General features: G+C 41.9%; 1 protein-coding gene across 1 annotated transcript; it reads right to left on the bottom strand.

Moving 5' to 3' along the window:
- Positions 1–11,176: 11,176 nt before the first annotated feature.
- MS3_00005970 (putative RNA-directed DNA polymerase from transposon X-element) lies at positions 11,177–16,020 on the bottom strand. The gene has a single exon (XM_051214054.1). It carries the CDS (start codon positions 14,617–14,619, stop codon positions 13,144–13,146), a length of 1,476 nt encoding a protein of 491 aa, XP_051063983.1. The 5' UTR covers positions 14,620–16,020; the 3' UTR covers positions 11,177–13,143.
- Between the last annotated feature and the right edge of the window lie 1,482 nt (positions 16,021–17,502).

Genomic DNA, 17,502 nt, shown 5'->3' with positions numbered 1-17,502 from the left:
AACGGAAAACCGATCGCTACGTATGGCAAAAGGTACGTTTACCTTAACGTGGGTTTACGCAAACCCATCCACGAGATTTTCGTTGTTGCAGATGTTTCTATGTCAATCATTGGTATGGACCTTCTACAACACCACAATCTGATCATCGACACTCGCAAACGGAGGCTAGTAGACGGAAACACTAATTTGTCCGTTTGCGTAACTTCTTTTACTGGTTGCAGAGTATCCCCAGTCACAATTAAACATATGATAGACCCACTCTATCAACCACTACTCGATAAGTACCCTGTGATACAACAAACTCAACCGAAACTACCGTGTGTAATCAGCAATGTTACACATCACATCACGACTACAGGACCACCTGTATTTTCTAAAGCACGAGGACTACCTCCCGAAAAGCTAAGGTTAGCGAAAAACGAGTTCGACCATATGATAGACTTAGGAATCATACGGTCGTCAAGTGGCCCATATGCATCTCCGTTGCACATGGTTCCTAAAAAGGACAGCAACGATTGGCGTCCAACTGGTGACTATCGGCGATTGAACGCGAAAACCATTCCCGATCGTTACCCGTTGCCTCACATTCACGATTTGACAGCTACCTTGAAAGGTACAACTGTCTTTTCGAAAATCGACTTGGTTAAAGCGTATAACCAAATCCCTATGGCTACTGACGACATACCGAAAACAGCTAACATAACTCCCTTCGGACTCTATGAATTTTTGCGAATGCCTTTCGGTCTAAGAAATGCTGCTCGAACATTCCAAAGATTCATAGACGACGTTTTTTGAGGTCTGAACTTCGTACACGCGTATGTTGACGACTGTCTAATCGCAAGTCCGGACAGAGAAACACATCTCAAGCATCTGGATCTTGTTTTCGAACGACTACAAAAACATGGCATAACTGTAAACGTTCAGAAATGCCTATTCGGAACCGACTCATTAGACTTTCTGGGACACACTATCGATGCTCAAGGCATTCGACCCCTCAGAACCAAAATGACGGCCATTCTGGATTACCCAGAACCGACCACCGTCAAGCAATTACGCACGTTCAACGGCCTGGTAAGTTTCACTAGACGTTTCATACCGAAATACGCATTACTTATGAAACCGCTGACCAACCAACTTCGTGGAAATGCGAAATCCATTAATTTGGACGACACAGCACGAAAAGCATTCTCCACAGTTAAGGAACTGATCGCTAAAGCGACAATGATCGCACATCAGGACACCGAAGCACCTATTAGTATCGCAGTAGACGCATCCGACTCAGCAATCGGAGGAGTCTTACAACAATGGGTTTACAACTCATGGCAACCCTTAGCATTTTTCTCTAGACGGTTGCTAGACACTGAATCGAGGTACAGCACATTCGGTAGGGAGCTCCTAGCTATGTATTGTACTGTACGGCATTTCCAACACTACATCGAAGGTCGTGAATTCATTCTTTTCACTGACCATAAACCTCTCACTTTCTCGTTAAGCTTTCCTTCAGACAAGTACTCCCCTGTGAGTCTCGACAACTAGACTACATTTCGCAGTTTACTGCAGATATTCAACATATTTCTATGGCAAACAATGTAGTTGCAGACGCCTTATCTCGCATAACTTCCTTGAACAGTTTCCAAGGTATCGACCTTCTTAAACTCGCCGAGCTTCAAAAAGAAGACACTGATCTTCAGCACGAGTTATCGTCCACAACCCTTAAACTACGCATCAAACAGATGGGAACAGGTAACGAAGCCTTACTTTGTGACACATCTACAGATAGGGATCGCCCAATCGTGCCGAAAAATTATCGACGCAATGTCTTCAACACATTGCACAAACTTTCTCATCCAGGTGTTCGTGTAACCATCAAGCTTATAGCAGAACGGTTTTGCTGGCCTGGTATGAATAAAGACGTGAGGGAGTGGGCACGCTCCTGTGTAAGCTGCCAAAAATCTAAGGTTATCAGACACAGTAAATGTCTTTTAGGTTCATTTAAAACTCCCGATGCTCGTTTCGACCATGTTCATCTGGATTTGGTAGGAGCTTTGCCAGATTCAAATGGATACTCTTATCTCTTAACCTGCGTAGACCGTTTCACTCGATGGCCAGAAGCAGTACCTATCAAGGACATCACTGCTGAAACAGTGGCCTACACCTTCGTCGAACGATGGGTAGCAAACTTCGGTTGCCCTTCAACCATCACTACAGACCGCGGACGTCAGTTTGAATCTGATCTTTTCCGTCGTCTGACCACACTTTTAGGAATCACTCGCTTCCGAACGACCGCCTACCATCCACAAGCAAACGGGTTGATAGAATGTTTTCACCGACAACTAAAAGCTTCACTATCAGCTGCAAACGTTTCACAGTGGACCAACGCTCTTCCACTTGTCTTACTAGGTATCCGCAATGCAGTGAAAGCTGACATTGGATACACTGTGACTCAACTCGTTTGTGGAACGACACTTCGACTTCCAGGAGAATTCTGGGTCCTTCGTCCTCTTCAATGAACATGGGTCTAACCTCCTACACGAACAGGCTTACAAGCGCAATGCGTTCAGTTAAACCTGCTTCCACTCGACCTCAATCAACTGATGTTTTCGTTCAACCTGACTTACGATATAGTACACACGTTTTCGTTCGTCGAGACTCGCATCGACGACCATTCGAATCAGCATACGAAGGACCCTTCAAAGTTCTTCAACGTGAATCTAAGTACTATATAGTCGACAAGAACGGAACAAACGATAGCATCAGCATCGATCGCTTAAAAGCAGCGTATTTAGAAGGAAATCCTATCTACGTGGATCTTCCTTCGGTACAATCGCAGAACACGACTACTACGCTGATAATTCCTCAACCGACAACCAACACTAGCGATGATACTCCGAATGTATCTGAAAATATACCTAAAACGACGCGTTCTGGAAGAAGAGTAAGATTTCCAGAACATTTAAACGACTAATGCACGTAAGGCACTATTATCTCGATTTTTCTTTTTACGATATAAAATTTTTTCTTTAAAAAGACAATTTAATTATGCCTATATATTTTTATTTTTATTTTAAAAAAAACATAAAAAACATTTTTTAACGCTATCACGTGTGCTTTAGTATATTTTCCATTATTTCGCCGACATTGTGTTCTTACGCACATACGAGTGTATTTCGACATGCACTTACACTTTTTTCTTTTCCAGGACGACTGGAAAAGAACGATGCAGTTTACGAGGAGTCGAAATTTTCGTTGTAACTCTTTCTTTTTTACTATGTTGTACCTCGGTCCCATATAGTAAGGAAAGACGACCAGACGCTGCTACACTTAGTAAGCTATCAGAAGAGTGTTTACCAACGACAAACTCGTTGGGTTTAAACTTCTGGCTGGCCACGTCTTAGGGTCGTCACTGCCCCACTAGGGGGGGAGTGATCTGTAGCGGTAAATAAATCCCCAAAATAAATAGCACTAAATTTTCGACATTGGATGCTGACCATATGTTTTAGTGGACTCATCTAGCTGAAGGCGCTCGGTCAGGCATCCGCACCAGATCACGTGTGGTAACGCCGTGCTCAACATCAACAGCAATAGCTAGCCAGATTAGATCAGAGAATTCCGACATATTGGTCGACGCCAAATATACTCTTCCGATCTCCTCGACTCTGTCTTTTGATTTCTCTGGGTGGGAACGAAATACATTAGAAGGTGTTACTGGTAGTAGCGTTGTCAAACACTGAATACCTGTGACATCATCCAACTCAATCCTGAAGCAAGACTTTACATTTCGAGGGAGAGAATCGCATATCTAACATGCTTGCATTGTTGCTTGGAGTGGTTAGAAGACTCTGCATTTTGTCAGTGCCTTCACCACATAGAACTATGTCGTCGGCATATTCTAGGTCAAAAAGTGAATCTCCCGGTAGAAGTTCAACCCCTAGTAATATAGACGAGGAAACTGTTATCTCTAAAAGCACGTCAACGATAAAGTTAAACAAGAGTGGAGTGAGTGTGTATAGATATACCTGAGAAGCTTATTTTGTGAGTAGTTTTAAATGTTATTTGTACTTATTTTGCCAATTTTCCACTGTATGTACATTTCTCGTGAAAGCTTCGCGCGCTATTTAAAAAGGACAGTTGTAACGGGATTAAAATCATCATGTATGATGTTGTTAATAGATTTTGTTTTCCTTCTATTGCAGGGCAAGCAAAAATAAACGCTTTAGAAGAAGAAGAGCAAGCCCTACACGCACTGAACTTACCGGATGACTCATAAGACCGTTTTGTAAACTAGCTCTCTTTCTGAACAGAACCCGCGGATTTTAATTTTTAAAATAAACGTCTATTGGCCTCTATTCCTCGTTCTCTCTGTGGTGTAGAGTGTTCAGTTAACATTGTGTGTGTTGGGCTTTAGGTCTTCCCGTCTTCCAGTGACTGCTGATTACAGGTGTTACAACTGGTGTCGGAGGTGAGATGGAAAAACGCGATGAGAACCTAGACGAACCCCCTCTGATTTCAATCAGGGCTACTCCCAGTTCAACCCCACACCAGCCACCACTGCTCGAAACATCATCAGATTACTCCGTTTGGAAATTTAAAGTCACAGCATACCTTCAGAGAGTTCCAGTGACCGAGCATTTCAACTACCTTGTTTCCTATCTGAGCGTCGAAGCAGTACGCAGGGCTATAGCGAACGGTTTTGCGGCCAGTAACACGCTCTCACAAAACTGGAGAATTCTAGACGACTGTTTTTCCATGCCCGTAGACACCCAGCAGATGACGATTCAGTTTTTGTCTCGCCACCAGAAACCTCAGGAAAGCCCCATCGACTATTTTCACTCATTACAACAGCTAGCAACCCAGGCATTCCCTAGCCTGGACATCTTGGGGCGAGAAGAAATTACACGCTCCCGTTTTATTGAAGGACTGCTGCCAGGTGCACTGCGAGAACATCTACTTCGAGTGCCATCGGCTGACACAGCCGACTTGAAACGAACGGCACTTCGGTTGTCGACTGCTGAAAGACTGTCAGTTCCATTGGCGACCTATCGACCAACCGTGATGACTATTGATGAAGCCACCGAACCTAATCTACAAGATAGCTTTCAAAGCGCCGCGGCTATCAGAGAGTTTCATGACCGGAATAGTAGACGAGGGCAGCCGACTTCCACATGGAACGGACGGTCGTCAAGGGACAACTATCGAGGCCAGCAAACAGAATGCTTCTACTGCAGACGTTTCGGCAAAAATGCCAAGAAATGCGGGCATAACCGCATGAAGAACAGAGGTAAGCAGTGTCGTTTGCATATATCATCTTGCTATGTTAAACATTTGTGCCCTGTTACTATTAAGGGTAGAGTGCAAAGTACTGAGATTAATATACTATTAGATACAGGAGCTTCAGTATCCTTGATCAAGGAAGACCTCTTGCAGAAACTTAACCCCAGCACTCAGCGTAAACAATGCTCTTCTACCTTAATTACCGCGAGCGGAGAACCCTTGAAAGCGTGTTCTAAGATAGGGTTAGAGCTGACGATTGACAAGAACTCTTTTCGACATGAATTCTGGGTTTGCCCCACACTGACTTGGGACATGATTCTCGGGGTCGACTTCATGTTAAAATACCAGGTTTCTATACACATGAATAAGTCAGAAGCGAGTATTGGTGGAGTTGTCGTGCCAATACAACACCATGAAATACCAACTAAGTCCGTAGCCCAGGTGGGAATCGCAGAGATTGTACGTCAGGTGCAAGATAATCAAGTGATAAGTGAAAAGGACCGTCGAGCGACCACTGACGTACTCCAACGATTTAGCTCTGTTTTCTCGGAGAATATCTCTGGAAATCGGACAATCATTGTGCAACATTCCATTGTTACAGGTGACCACATGCCATTACGCCAACCACCTCGCAGAGTCCCGGTGCATTATCAGCCTCACTTAGAATCAATGATAAAAGATATGCTAGAAAAAAGATTATTGTACCATCTTCGTCACCCTGGGCATCGCCAATTGTCTTAGTAAAAAGAAGGATTCCTCCCTACGACTGTGTGTAGATTACCGACGCCTTAATGCTATAACTAAGCGTTATTTTTTTCCACTTCCACGGATAGACGCTACCTTAGATGCCATGAAAGGTGCTCTCTGGTTCTCAACGCTAGACTTAGCATCAGGGTATTGGCAAGTGGAAGTCCGAACCCAAGATAGAAAAAAACTGCATTTGTAGTGCCTAATGGCTTATATGAATTTCAAGTAATGCCTTTCGGGCTAACTAACGCCCCAGCTACCTTTCAACGATTGATGCAGACAGTTCTGCAAGGTCTCGTACCGCACCAGTGCTTAATCTACCTTGACGATATTATTGTATATGGCAGCACGCCAGAACAACATAATGCCAATTTGAGGCAGTCCTACAACGTATTAGGCAGCATAACCTAAAAGTGAAACCATCTAAATGTCGACTATTGCAAAAGAAGTGCTTTTCTTAGGGCACCGCATTACAGAAGATGGAGTGGCAACAGATAAAGAAAAGACACTTGTGATTGTTAATTGGCCGCAACCAAAATCACCCGAAGACGTTCGTAGCTTCCTTGGACTAGCTTCTTACTATAGACGCTTCGTACGTGATTTCGCACCCACAAAGGACGAAAATTTCTATGGACCAGCGAGTATCAACAGGCGTTCGATGCTTTGAAGGCTCGGTTAACTTCTCCACCTATATTAGCCTTCCCAGATACTTCAGCAGACGGAGGCGAATTTATACTTGATACGGATGCTAGTTCCTCGGATATTGGAGCCGTTTTTCACAAGTAGCTCGAGATGGACACGAAAGGGTCATTGCGTATGCTAGTCGACGACTAGATAAGAGTGAAGCACGATATTCTACAACACGTCGGGAGATGTTAGCACTAGTAAAATTCTTACAACATTTTCGCCATTATCTGCTAGGCAAACCCTTTCGTGTGCGCACGGATCACCGTGCACTACAGTGTCTTTGTTCTTTCCGCGAACCAGAAGGGCAAGTGGCACGCTGGCAGGAACGACTACAAGAGTTTGATTTCACATGCAAGTATCGACCGGGAAATCGACATGCAAACGCAGATGCTCTCCCCGAATACCCCAGACCACAGATATTATTAACGCAATTCTTAGTACAGCTCCGGAGACAGACTTGCACTTCCTACAAGCAACGGATCCAGACTTACAGATTGTTTATCAAAGACAGCTACATGGAAATAGTAAGCCATCCATGAGGAGCTTAAAGATCAATCCGTAACAACTCGTCGTATCTGCACCAAATGGGGTAACTTCAAGCTATATGGTAACACATTATTCCTAATGAATGAATCAAAACAACACCTACTGATAGTACCGCGAGTGAAAGTTGAGAGTATTGTGGAACAGGTACACCGCGAACTTGGTCATGCGGGAGAACGGAGAACTGAACACGCTGTCCGTCAACGCTTTTGATGGTCATCCATACACGAAGATGTAGCTCAGTTTTGCAAGAATTGTAACACGTGCTGCCGTTTTAAATCGCCTCAGCAGACACCCCGTGCACCATTGACGCCGATGGTGACGACAGGACCACACCAGCGAGTTGGTATAGACATCATGGGACCACTAACTACGACAAAAAACGGGAACCGCTACATACTGGTTATGGTGGATTATTTCACTAAATGGTGCGAAGCTGTACCCCTTCCACAGCAAGACGCCCTTACTGTTGCCCGAGCTTTCATCGATCACTGGGTCTCCCGTTATGGTGCCCCTGTCTCATTCCACCCCGACCAAGGTCCATCCTTTGAAAGCCACCTCATTACTGAGATATGCCGGCTATTAGGAATCAAGAAGACACACACCACCGCCTATCACCCAGAAGGTAACGGCCTCGTAGAAAGAACGAACAGAACTATTAAAGCCATCTTGCAGTCGTTTGTCAGCAGATCGTCACCTGAGTTATGGGATGAGGTGCTCTCCCAATGCTTTTTGGCATATCGTACATCGGTACATAGGTCCACGGGATTCTCGCCTGCTATTTTGCTGTTCGGGCACGAACTACGCCTACCAGTAGCGATACAGTCACCCCTGCTGCCCTACGAAGAACAAGAGCATGTTCCGTACATACGTACTCTTCGCAACCGACTAGGTGATGCCTACCGTCTGGTCAACATTAACTTAGGCAAGGCTAGTGGACACCAAAAAGATATATATGATCGTCAAGCACAAGGACCTAGGTATACAGCTGGAGATGGCGTCTGGTTACGCCGCCCAATGACGTCGCTAGGGGTTGCAGTAAATTCCATCAGCCCTGGCAAGGCCCCTTTGAAATTGTCCTAATCCGATCGCCCACTACGTTTGTATTGCGTGACATACAACGGCCTAAAGACGACGTGATAACGGTGCACTACTACCAGATAAAACCCGATCGGACGACATTTCCCTTCGATGCTCAACTCGCTGATCCACCGCCGGCCACTAGATTTTACGAAGTACCACCTGAAGGAGGGACAGCATACCCATGCCCAAGATCAGGCACTGAGGACAGTGCCTCATTAGGAGAGGGGCGATGTAACGGAATTAAAATCATCATGTATGATGTTGTTAATAGATTTTGTTTTCCTTCTATTGCAGGGCAAGCAAAAATAAACGCTTTAGAAGAAGAAGAGCAAGCCCTACACGCACTGAACTTACCGGATGACTCATAAGACCGTTTTGTAAACTAGCTCTCTTTCTGAACAGAACCCGCGGATTTTAATTTTTAAAATAAACGTCTATTGGCCTCCATTCCTCGTTCTCTCTGTGGTGTAGAGTGTTCAGTTAACATTGTGTGTGTTGGGCTTTAGGTCTTCCCGTCTTCCAGTGACTGCTGATTACAGGTGTTACACAGTGGTATTTTTCCTCGCGGAGTAAATTTTTTTGTTTTTATCGCTTATTACGTATCAAGACTACTGTTTTCACTTTAACTGAATTTATTTTAGTTAAAGTATTCGACTAGAGTATCGTTTTTACTGTTCCAAATCAGTTTTGTCGTTGGTACTCTTGAGTACCTCTTTTTCAACTGTATCTGTTAGTACTTTTGGTGGCTGCAATTAAACGCAACTCAATTTCGTAAATGTGCCCTTCAGCTTAGCAACCAATCAGATTAAGGCGGGAATTATTACATCCGCCATCTTCGTAAGCAATGGCGGTCGGCTTTCTTCGTTCTGTGCTTCTTTCAGCTATTTCTTTTGTGTAGCTACGGAATTTGATATTTCAGTGTGCTAAAATTCAGAAGTTAGTGTAATACTCTGAACGTCGGAGTAAAGTTTTTCCTGATTTCGCTTTGTTTTCTGGGTTTTACCTGCTGCTAATGAAGTCACTGTATTTATTCAGCTAAGCTGGCTAGTACTAACATAAGACCTTACGTTTTCAAACGACAATCGGTTATGTTTTGTCTTGTTTTCTAGATATCCGAAGCCGAAGTTCGTTTTCATTTAGCTAAAATAATTGTTGCTGTCGCCTGTGACTCTAACTGTTAGCATGTTCGTTCCTAACTTTCCTTTATGATGTTATCGGCAGAGTGAAAGAAAACAGTCTGCGTTTTTCAAATTTTCTTCAGTAGTATGGACAACACTATCCCACCAACGAGTCAAACTAATACAGAGTGCCCAGCAGTAGGGTATATCGGTACTGATTTCGAAAGGACCCAGACTTCCGACAACTATAGATGAAGTCACAGATGCTACCAATCTATTGCAGAGGGTTTGTTATGAAAAATATGCCATATAGCAGTAATAGAGGGATTGTACTCATTACTCAGTGCGTTAAAGCAAGCTTAACATTGAAAAGCCGGAAATCTGCTACCAGTGTCTAGTGTGTTTGCGGTTTTGGCCATAAAAGGAAGCCGAAGGGTCATGATCATGGAGTAAAAAGCTAATTAACTGTTATTAAGCTTACTTTTTGTAGATCATATTTCACCACTCGCAAATATGCGTTTTCTTACGGTATGATGTCAACTGGTACCTAATATGTTCACCCTCACGATGAAAAGTACCCGCAAATTTTCACCTCCATATTCAAATTATTTTTAGACAACTGTCTTACAGTCTGAGTGCTTCGTACGCCCCGAGAAACTCTATTTCTACAACATTCGTAGTTCCAGTATAACTTTCTCACGCAGTAAGTTCAAATTAGACACTAGTCTTTCTAAATAAGGCTGTTAATCTAATATCCATATTCTCTATTTCAGTTAATCGATGAAGACATGTACCACGTGCATCTGCTGTATACTGCCATTTTACTCCAATTCTAACTGTTATATCTTACTTTTGAATAATAAAGTTGCTATATGCTGCAAATACAGATTTATTTGTTTTGATGGAGGTAGGGGGTTCATGGGGTTTTCACTAAAGAGCTAAGCGAGTGCGTAAACCAGTGTAAGGTACCATACGGGGTGCATTTGAGTTACTAGTGTGCCATTAGTGCGGGTAGGGGCATTGCTTGCTTGTCATATGAATTAGAAGCTATAAGATAAGACGCAGGTACGGTTAGGATGTGTAACGCGTGTCCATTCATCAGCTGGCGTGACAACCCATGGTGGTTAGAATAAGCTATGAGAGGACCCGAGTCTGTAGGTCTCCCAAGGAAATGACGAGGATATGCACCAAATCACCTTATGAAGAGCGCCTACAATCACTTAACCTCTACTCAATACAGTATAGACGTCTTAGAGGTGGCCTAATGGCTTACAATAACCTTAACACTTCTGGACATCCCCTAAAACACCTAATTAAGCTTAGTTCCAACACTAACCTAAGGGGTAACACCCAGAAACTAGAGACACAACATAGCAGGACGGACTGTAGGCACAACTTCTCCTCTTTAAGAGTTGTCAAATGTTGGAATTTTCTGCCGGCCGAGCTAGTCCAAGCGACTTCGCAGGAGTCCTTTAAGAGGCAACTGGGTTCATTCTTAAGGACTAAGTATAGTATCATACTATGATTTACCAATTTCTTCTCTTTTATTGTTAACATACCTAGTTTTCTACCTTGAGGTATTGGTGATCCCCTGATACTAGACACGGAAGCCTGTTAAGCGAAAGCTTCTATTCAGTCCACAACCATTTGAACATATGAACAAGGTGCTAAGAGGCTCGCTTATCACAAGTTTCTTGCAACGATTAAGTAGATAAAACAAAGTAGCATTAGATTCAGAAATATATTCAAGAACTTTCATTAAGAATCGAATATCAAACAAAGGTTTAAACCAAGTTCCCGTTTAAAAGTTGTATTGGTAATGTTAAGCTGCAGTTTTTGTTGTTTTTTCTAAACGAAAGAGTAAAAGAAGTCAAAAAATACTGGAAGTGGTTGTGAGACTAAAATGGACGTCCAGCATCCTTTTATAATCTGCTGTTCGTTGGATCTCCCGTAAACAGTTCCATAGGCCCATAGTTCCAAGGGCAAAACAGTTTTTATGATCTGTGAAGACTCACTCCTGTTGCATTCTAAATGAAAAAAATGGTGATGAATTTAGTCAGAAATGTGGAATATATAAATAACCAAATCACATGTTTTTAGCAAAGAATTTATGCAGTTGTGATTTACCTTGAGTTCATGAATATTAGATAAAGTCAGCTACTATTACTTGCGCAAAGCATAACATGGGCTTAGTACCGTATTGCAATGCTTTTATTATTTTGCTCCCATTTAAGTATTCCCATGCATCTGCGTCTAGTTTAACAGGAAAACATACAAGCAGAGTAAGTGTATGATAAACTAAAAGTCCCAGTTGTCAAAAAGATTTTTAACATTTGTCCACAGCCAGCTGCATTTAATTGAGACACAGAACATCTTCTAAGACTGTATACTGCTGTTTTGCGGGCAACTAAAAGCTCAGACACTTAGCTATCTTGCTACCGATGTTATTGCTGGGGAAATTGTTTAATGACAGTGATCATGAAATATGGTCAGTGATAGATGTACAGTTTAGAAATAAACACCAAACATACTTATCGCTATCTTATAATGTATGACAGCAACAGCATCAAAGGCACGTTTTTTCCTATTTTTAATCAGACTGATCTGAATCCGTATGCACATTAGAAACAGGCAACTCTACTTACTAAACTGATCTGTTTCGTTACAGGCTTCAAGCACTATACTTAAGTATATCATAATTCTTTCAACTAAACTGAATTATACGACAACCAAGAACACTAAACTAAGCAATTGCTTAGTGTCATAGTTATTCAAATGGTTCAAATGGTTGTGGACGGAATAGAAGAAGCTTTCGCTTAACAGGCTTCCGTGTCTAGTAGCAGGGGATCACCAAATCCTCCAGGCAGGAACCTAGGTATGTTAACAATAAAAAAGAAAAGAAATTGGTAAATCATAATGTGATGCTGTCCCTGGTCCTTAAGAATAGGTCAAGTTGCCTCTTGAAGGACTCCTGAGAAGTCGCTTGGACTAGCTCGGCCGGCAGCGAATTCCAGCTTTTGACAACTCTTAAGGAGTAGAAGTTGTGCCTACAGTCCGTCTTGCTATGTTGTGTTTCCAGTTTCTGGGTGTTACCCCTTAGGTTATTATTCGAACTAAGCTTAAGTAGGTGTTTAAGAGGATGTCCAGAAGTGTTAACAATACTATAAGCCATTAGTAAATCACCTCTAAGACGCCTATATTCTAGTGGGTAAAGGTCTAGTGAACGGAGGCGTTCTTTGTAAGGCTTAGATTTGATTCCTCGGACTGATTTCGTGGCTCGCCGTTGGATACGCTCCAAAGTGACCTTGTCCTTTTGGAGTGAGGGGGGAGTACTATGTTTCCGTACTCTAAATGGGGACTAATGAAACTATTGAAGATTGTATGGAAAGTTCGTCCGTCAAACTGTCGAAAAATGCGCCTCAACGTTACAAGTGCAAGGTTTGCTCGGAAGGCATTTTTGTCACAGTTAGCGTAAGACTTTAAGTCATGGGGCACCAGGACTCCTAAATCTTTTCGACTTGGGATACTACTAGAGAGGAGTTTCCTAAGTTGTAACTGTAGTTTGCGACATGTCGCAGATGGACTACTTTACACTTTGAAGTGTTAAAGGTAAGTCAGTTATCGTCTGCCCAACTTTGAAGTCGCGTCAGATCCTCCTGAAGTGCCTGTGTATCTTCTTGGTTGCGTATCTCTCTCAAAGTTTCACGTCGTCGGCAAAAAGTAATAAGTCTGACGTTACCTGTTGAGGAAGATCATTTGTGTAAATCAAGAAGAGAAGAGGCCCTAGTACTGAGCCCTGGGGGACCCCACTAGGACATTCCACAGCCTGAGATAAAGTGAAATTAACCCTAACCTTAAAGTGTCGATTTTTTAGGTATGAAGTAAGCCAAACGATAAGAGGTGGTTTGATACCTAGTCGTTTGAGCTTGTTGATAAGACACAAGTGGTTAACCTTATCAAAAGCTTTTGAGAAATCAAGGTAAATGACGTCAACCTTTCCCTTGCAATCGAGGATGCTTGTCCATTTGTCCACCGCAGTCAGCAGGTTGGTTATACAAGAGTAACCCTTCCTGAAACCATGCTGTTGGGGTGAGAAGAAATTTAAGGACAGTAGATAGTCACTTAAACCGTCGCATATCAGGGAGTCCATGGGTTTTGAAGGTAATGACAGAAGAGCCACCGGCCGATAACTTGAAGGTTCATTGCGTCGATCACCTTTGAAAATTGGTGTGATGTGAGCCAACTTCCAGTTTTCCGGTAATTTGCCTCGGCCTAGCGAGTGTGAAAACATCACGCTAAGCGGCGTTGCCAGGATTGAGGCTGCCTCCCTCAGTATGGCAGGATGAACAATATCCGGGCCAGGAGAAGTGTCAAGTCTTAAGTGCTGCAATTTCCGGAACACCAAGTCAGCGCTACGGTCCACTTCAGAAAGTCCTGTGGAGTTGGAGATGAAACTGTCGTCAATAAAGTTGATGTCAGCCGGTTGAAATGTTTGAGAGTAATGGGCCGCCAGAAGGTTAGCGGCGTCGCCATCGTTGTTGGTTGGGCCGTTAAGACCTAGCAATTGAGAAACTCCTGTTTTGGCTTGACGAAGAGAGGCTGCATAACGGAATAGGCTTCTAGGGTTAGAGGCGAATTTGTCCATAAGCTTTGTTTGGTACTGAAGCCTGTCTTCTCTTATAGCCTTCGTGCATGTGTTCCTGATATGTTTGTATTGCCTATACGCTCCATCGTTATTAGTTTGTTTGTATTCCGCCCAACAGTGCCGTTTGCGGCTTAGGAGGCGAAGGGTACGGTTCTTGATTACTGTAGGTGGCTTGAAGCTTTTGGGAACCCTTTGAGGAACTGAATGGTCTGTAGCACATAAGAGCGTGTGCAGTAAGAAGTCCCAATGACCATCCACATCGAGTTGAGGGTGAACATCCCAAACCACCTGTTGTAGATAGTCATGTAGAGCTGGCACATTCAACCGTTTAAAATTCCAACGCAAATTATTGTTGGGATACCTTAGCTTAGTTTTGATGACAAAACTGAAGGCTATGACGGCGTGATCGCTCTTTCCCAGAGGAGCCAGGATTGAGAGGTTGTCAACTAGGAATTCTTCGTTAGTAAATACACAGTCTAAGCGCGATGGTGTCTGACTGTTTCTCCAACGAGTTGCCGACCTCATATTTTCATAGAAGCCCAAGTTATCGGTGAGGTTGAAGAACCGAGCTTCAGTTGAGTTGTCGCCTCCAGTGTACGTGTTCCGCGAAGTTGATTCTAGGGAGATTAAAGTCCCCTAGAATCAAGATGTGTGTGAAACCGAGACGGATAGAGCGGGATAGTCCTTCCAGCATACGACTATCGTACTCGGTGTCGGCAGTTGGCTTCCAGCAAATGACTCCGACTAGACACCTGGAAGTACTAGACAATCTTACAGAGCAACATATGGATTCCTCAAGATTGTTAAACTCGAGGTTGTGAACCTGGTGCACCTCCAAGCAAGAGCTTATGTATATGGCTACTCCGCCCCCAATTCCTGTTTTTCTGTCGTTGCGGAACAAAGTCATCCCAGGCAATGCTAACTCTTGGTCCGAGAACTGAGAAGATTTACTATTAATCCTTACTTCTTTAAACCATTAGTTATTTTCATAGCAGTGTGATATACTATATGGACATCTAACCCATAAAACAGAATTTTTAAATATCTGATTTGCTTGTAACATGGATCTAGTAGAGACAGTGTATTCCAACTATGTGCTTTGATTAAAGCATTAATCATACTTACCACAAACGTAAGAGAGCCTAACATCACAAAAGGAGGGAGGGTGGCGTTACTGACCAGCAAACATGAAGGTGGGGAGATAACTTCAATCCACTTATGTCTGTAGGGCAGAACATTTTGTTTAATTACGGCTCCTTATGGTTTAGTGGGATGTCACGGACTTAAGGTATTGAAGCTGATTTATCACGCAAAATACCTCTTTAAATCGTGTTACGAACGTTGAATTGGTTTCACTTCCTACTCAAAAAATCCTATTACAAGCAAACTAGACAATTCGCTAATATACGAAGCCTACTCAAGACCCTATAAAACCTGAAAAAAAATAAATAAAAAAAACGAAAGAGGCTCTAATAGCTTCGATAATAAAAGGAAGATAGCCAGTTGTATATCACAATACTGTTTCTAGCACTATATTTTATTTTATAATCACACATAATCTTATACTCTCAGCTCTTTTCCGAATCGCCTCCATTTGTCAGTTGTATGTCCACTCACACCTTGCTAAAGCTTATTTTCTTTAACCTATTAAAATGCTCTTTCTCAACAAATACCTTAATGAAAGAAAATTAGACTGAGTAATCATACCTTAAACATTCCTACATGAATATTGGCTAATCTGCCTCTCGTGTTTTCTTTTACTTGCTCTCTCTTTCAGCCCCCTTGAGATATGGAACAGGTTACTTCATCCTGCACCATCCTTAAAGCCTTGGATATCCCAAAGGGACATAAGGTTGCGATTTCTAGAAGCTCATACCTTCAATGGACCTATTCTTAACCATCAGTCGCACATTCGCAACGCGACTCTCGTGAAGCGCGCCAACTATAGTACTGATTAAAACAATCTACATTCATGTCTTATAAATTTTAAACCCAGCTATGTAATTTAATACAAAGTATCTTGTATCATTTGTATCAATTTGATCTTGCCTGTAAACTGGCATGCCTCATGTAACAAACTGTTATTTGAGAATAAATTATTATTATTATTATTATATCCAGGTTTCAGATTGTGATGGTCCCCAAACAAAAGGAGCTTACACAAGATATATTGATACACTAGGTTAACAATGATATACCAAAACAAATTAATGGTTAAGAAACCTAGATGTCTTTCCGTTAGTAAAAACAAAGGTAATAAAATACCGTTAGCAATACAAAAGGTATATTAAACAAAACAGACGCTAACAATTACTATAGAGTGAATGTTACTTGTTAACTGCCTCGTGAGGACAACGACCACAAACTGAGTTCACTTGATTGACAGGTGTCCCTCTGCAAGTGATTGCACCAATGACGTAATGAGGAAGACGGAGTCCAATAGTATTATACAATAGTAATCCGTGCCAAAAGTCCAACGTTGAGTCGGAAGGCCTATAGTGATGTTATAATACTATTATAGTCTTCAATCAAAACGGTGGCCAATAAAACAGAAGAACAAACGGCGTAGGTAGTGTTTTATATTTTAAACCACCCGGGAGTAGAAGTGTATATCATTCATCGAAACAATTATCATCGTCTTTTTAACAAGTGATACAGCAAAACAACAGATATTGAATAAAATTGTGGTTACAACTAAAGTGTGACAAATTAAAAAGAGAAGTTGGTTTCTATTATTGTTGTTACAAAAATCACTGAATATATGACACCATATAACTCCCCCCTAGGGCATGCGTCAGTGAAATTATGCCCGACGTAAAACTCTAAATGCTTTGGAGGGAGGGGAAAATTACAGAACGAAAAGGGTAAACAAATGTTATTTTTTAAAAAAAATCATACGTGTATACATATTTAAGAACAAAATGTCTTGTAGTAAAGAGACTTTAATGTATATAAAAAACTTTAACAACAATACGGAGTGTATAATAATAATAATAACAATAATAATAATAGTATCATTAGTAATAACGGTAATTAAATTGAGAGTTCACCGAAAAGTGTAAATACATGTATAAATTGTGTAAACAATTAGTGATAAACTGAACGAGTCCAACGAAATCGTATGTATTTGCACAATTAATAATAAACATCATATGAAACGCATACACATGTAGAGAAAAACTTAATGAATTTATCAATATTAGTAGTACACAATAATTTTTTTAGAAAAAAATGCTTGCATAGAAAGAAATGCTATTAGTAACTCTGCTAATATGGATAGTCAATCACATTACAGGTAATGACAGAATAAAGGTTAAGTAATTAATTCAACATAACGTTTAGGAAAATGTACATGTCTTCCTGAACGAGTTGTTTTCGTAGAGGGTAAAGTGTCGGAACTAGGATTTA

The sequence above is a fragment of the Schistosoma haematobium genome (assembly GCF_000699445.3).
Source record: "Schistosoma haematobium chromosome Unknown HiC_scaffold_371, whole genome shotgun sequence".
Classification (NCBI taxonomy): Eukaryota; Metazoa; Platyhelminthes; class Trematoda; order Strigeidida; family Schistosomatidae; genus Schistosoma; species Schistosoma haematobium.
This window is presented reverse-complemented; position numbering and strand designations above follow the sequence as displayed.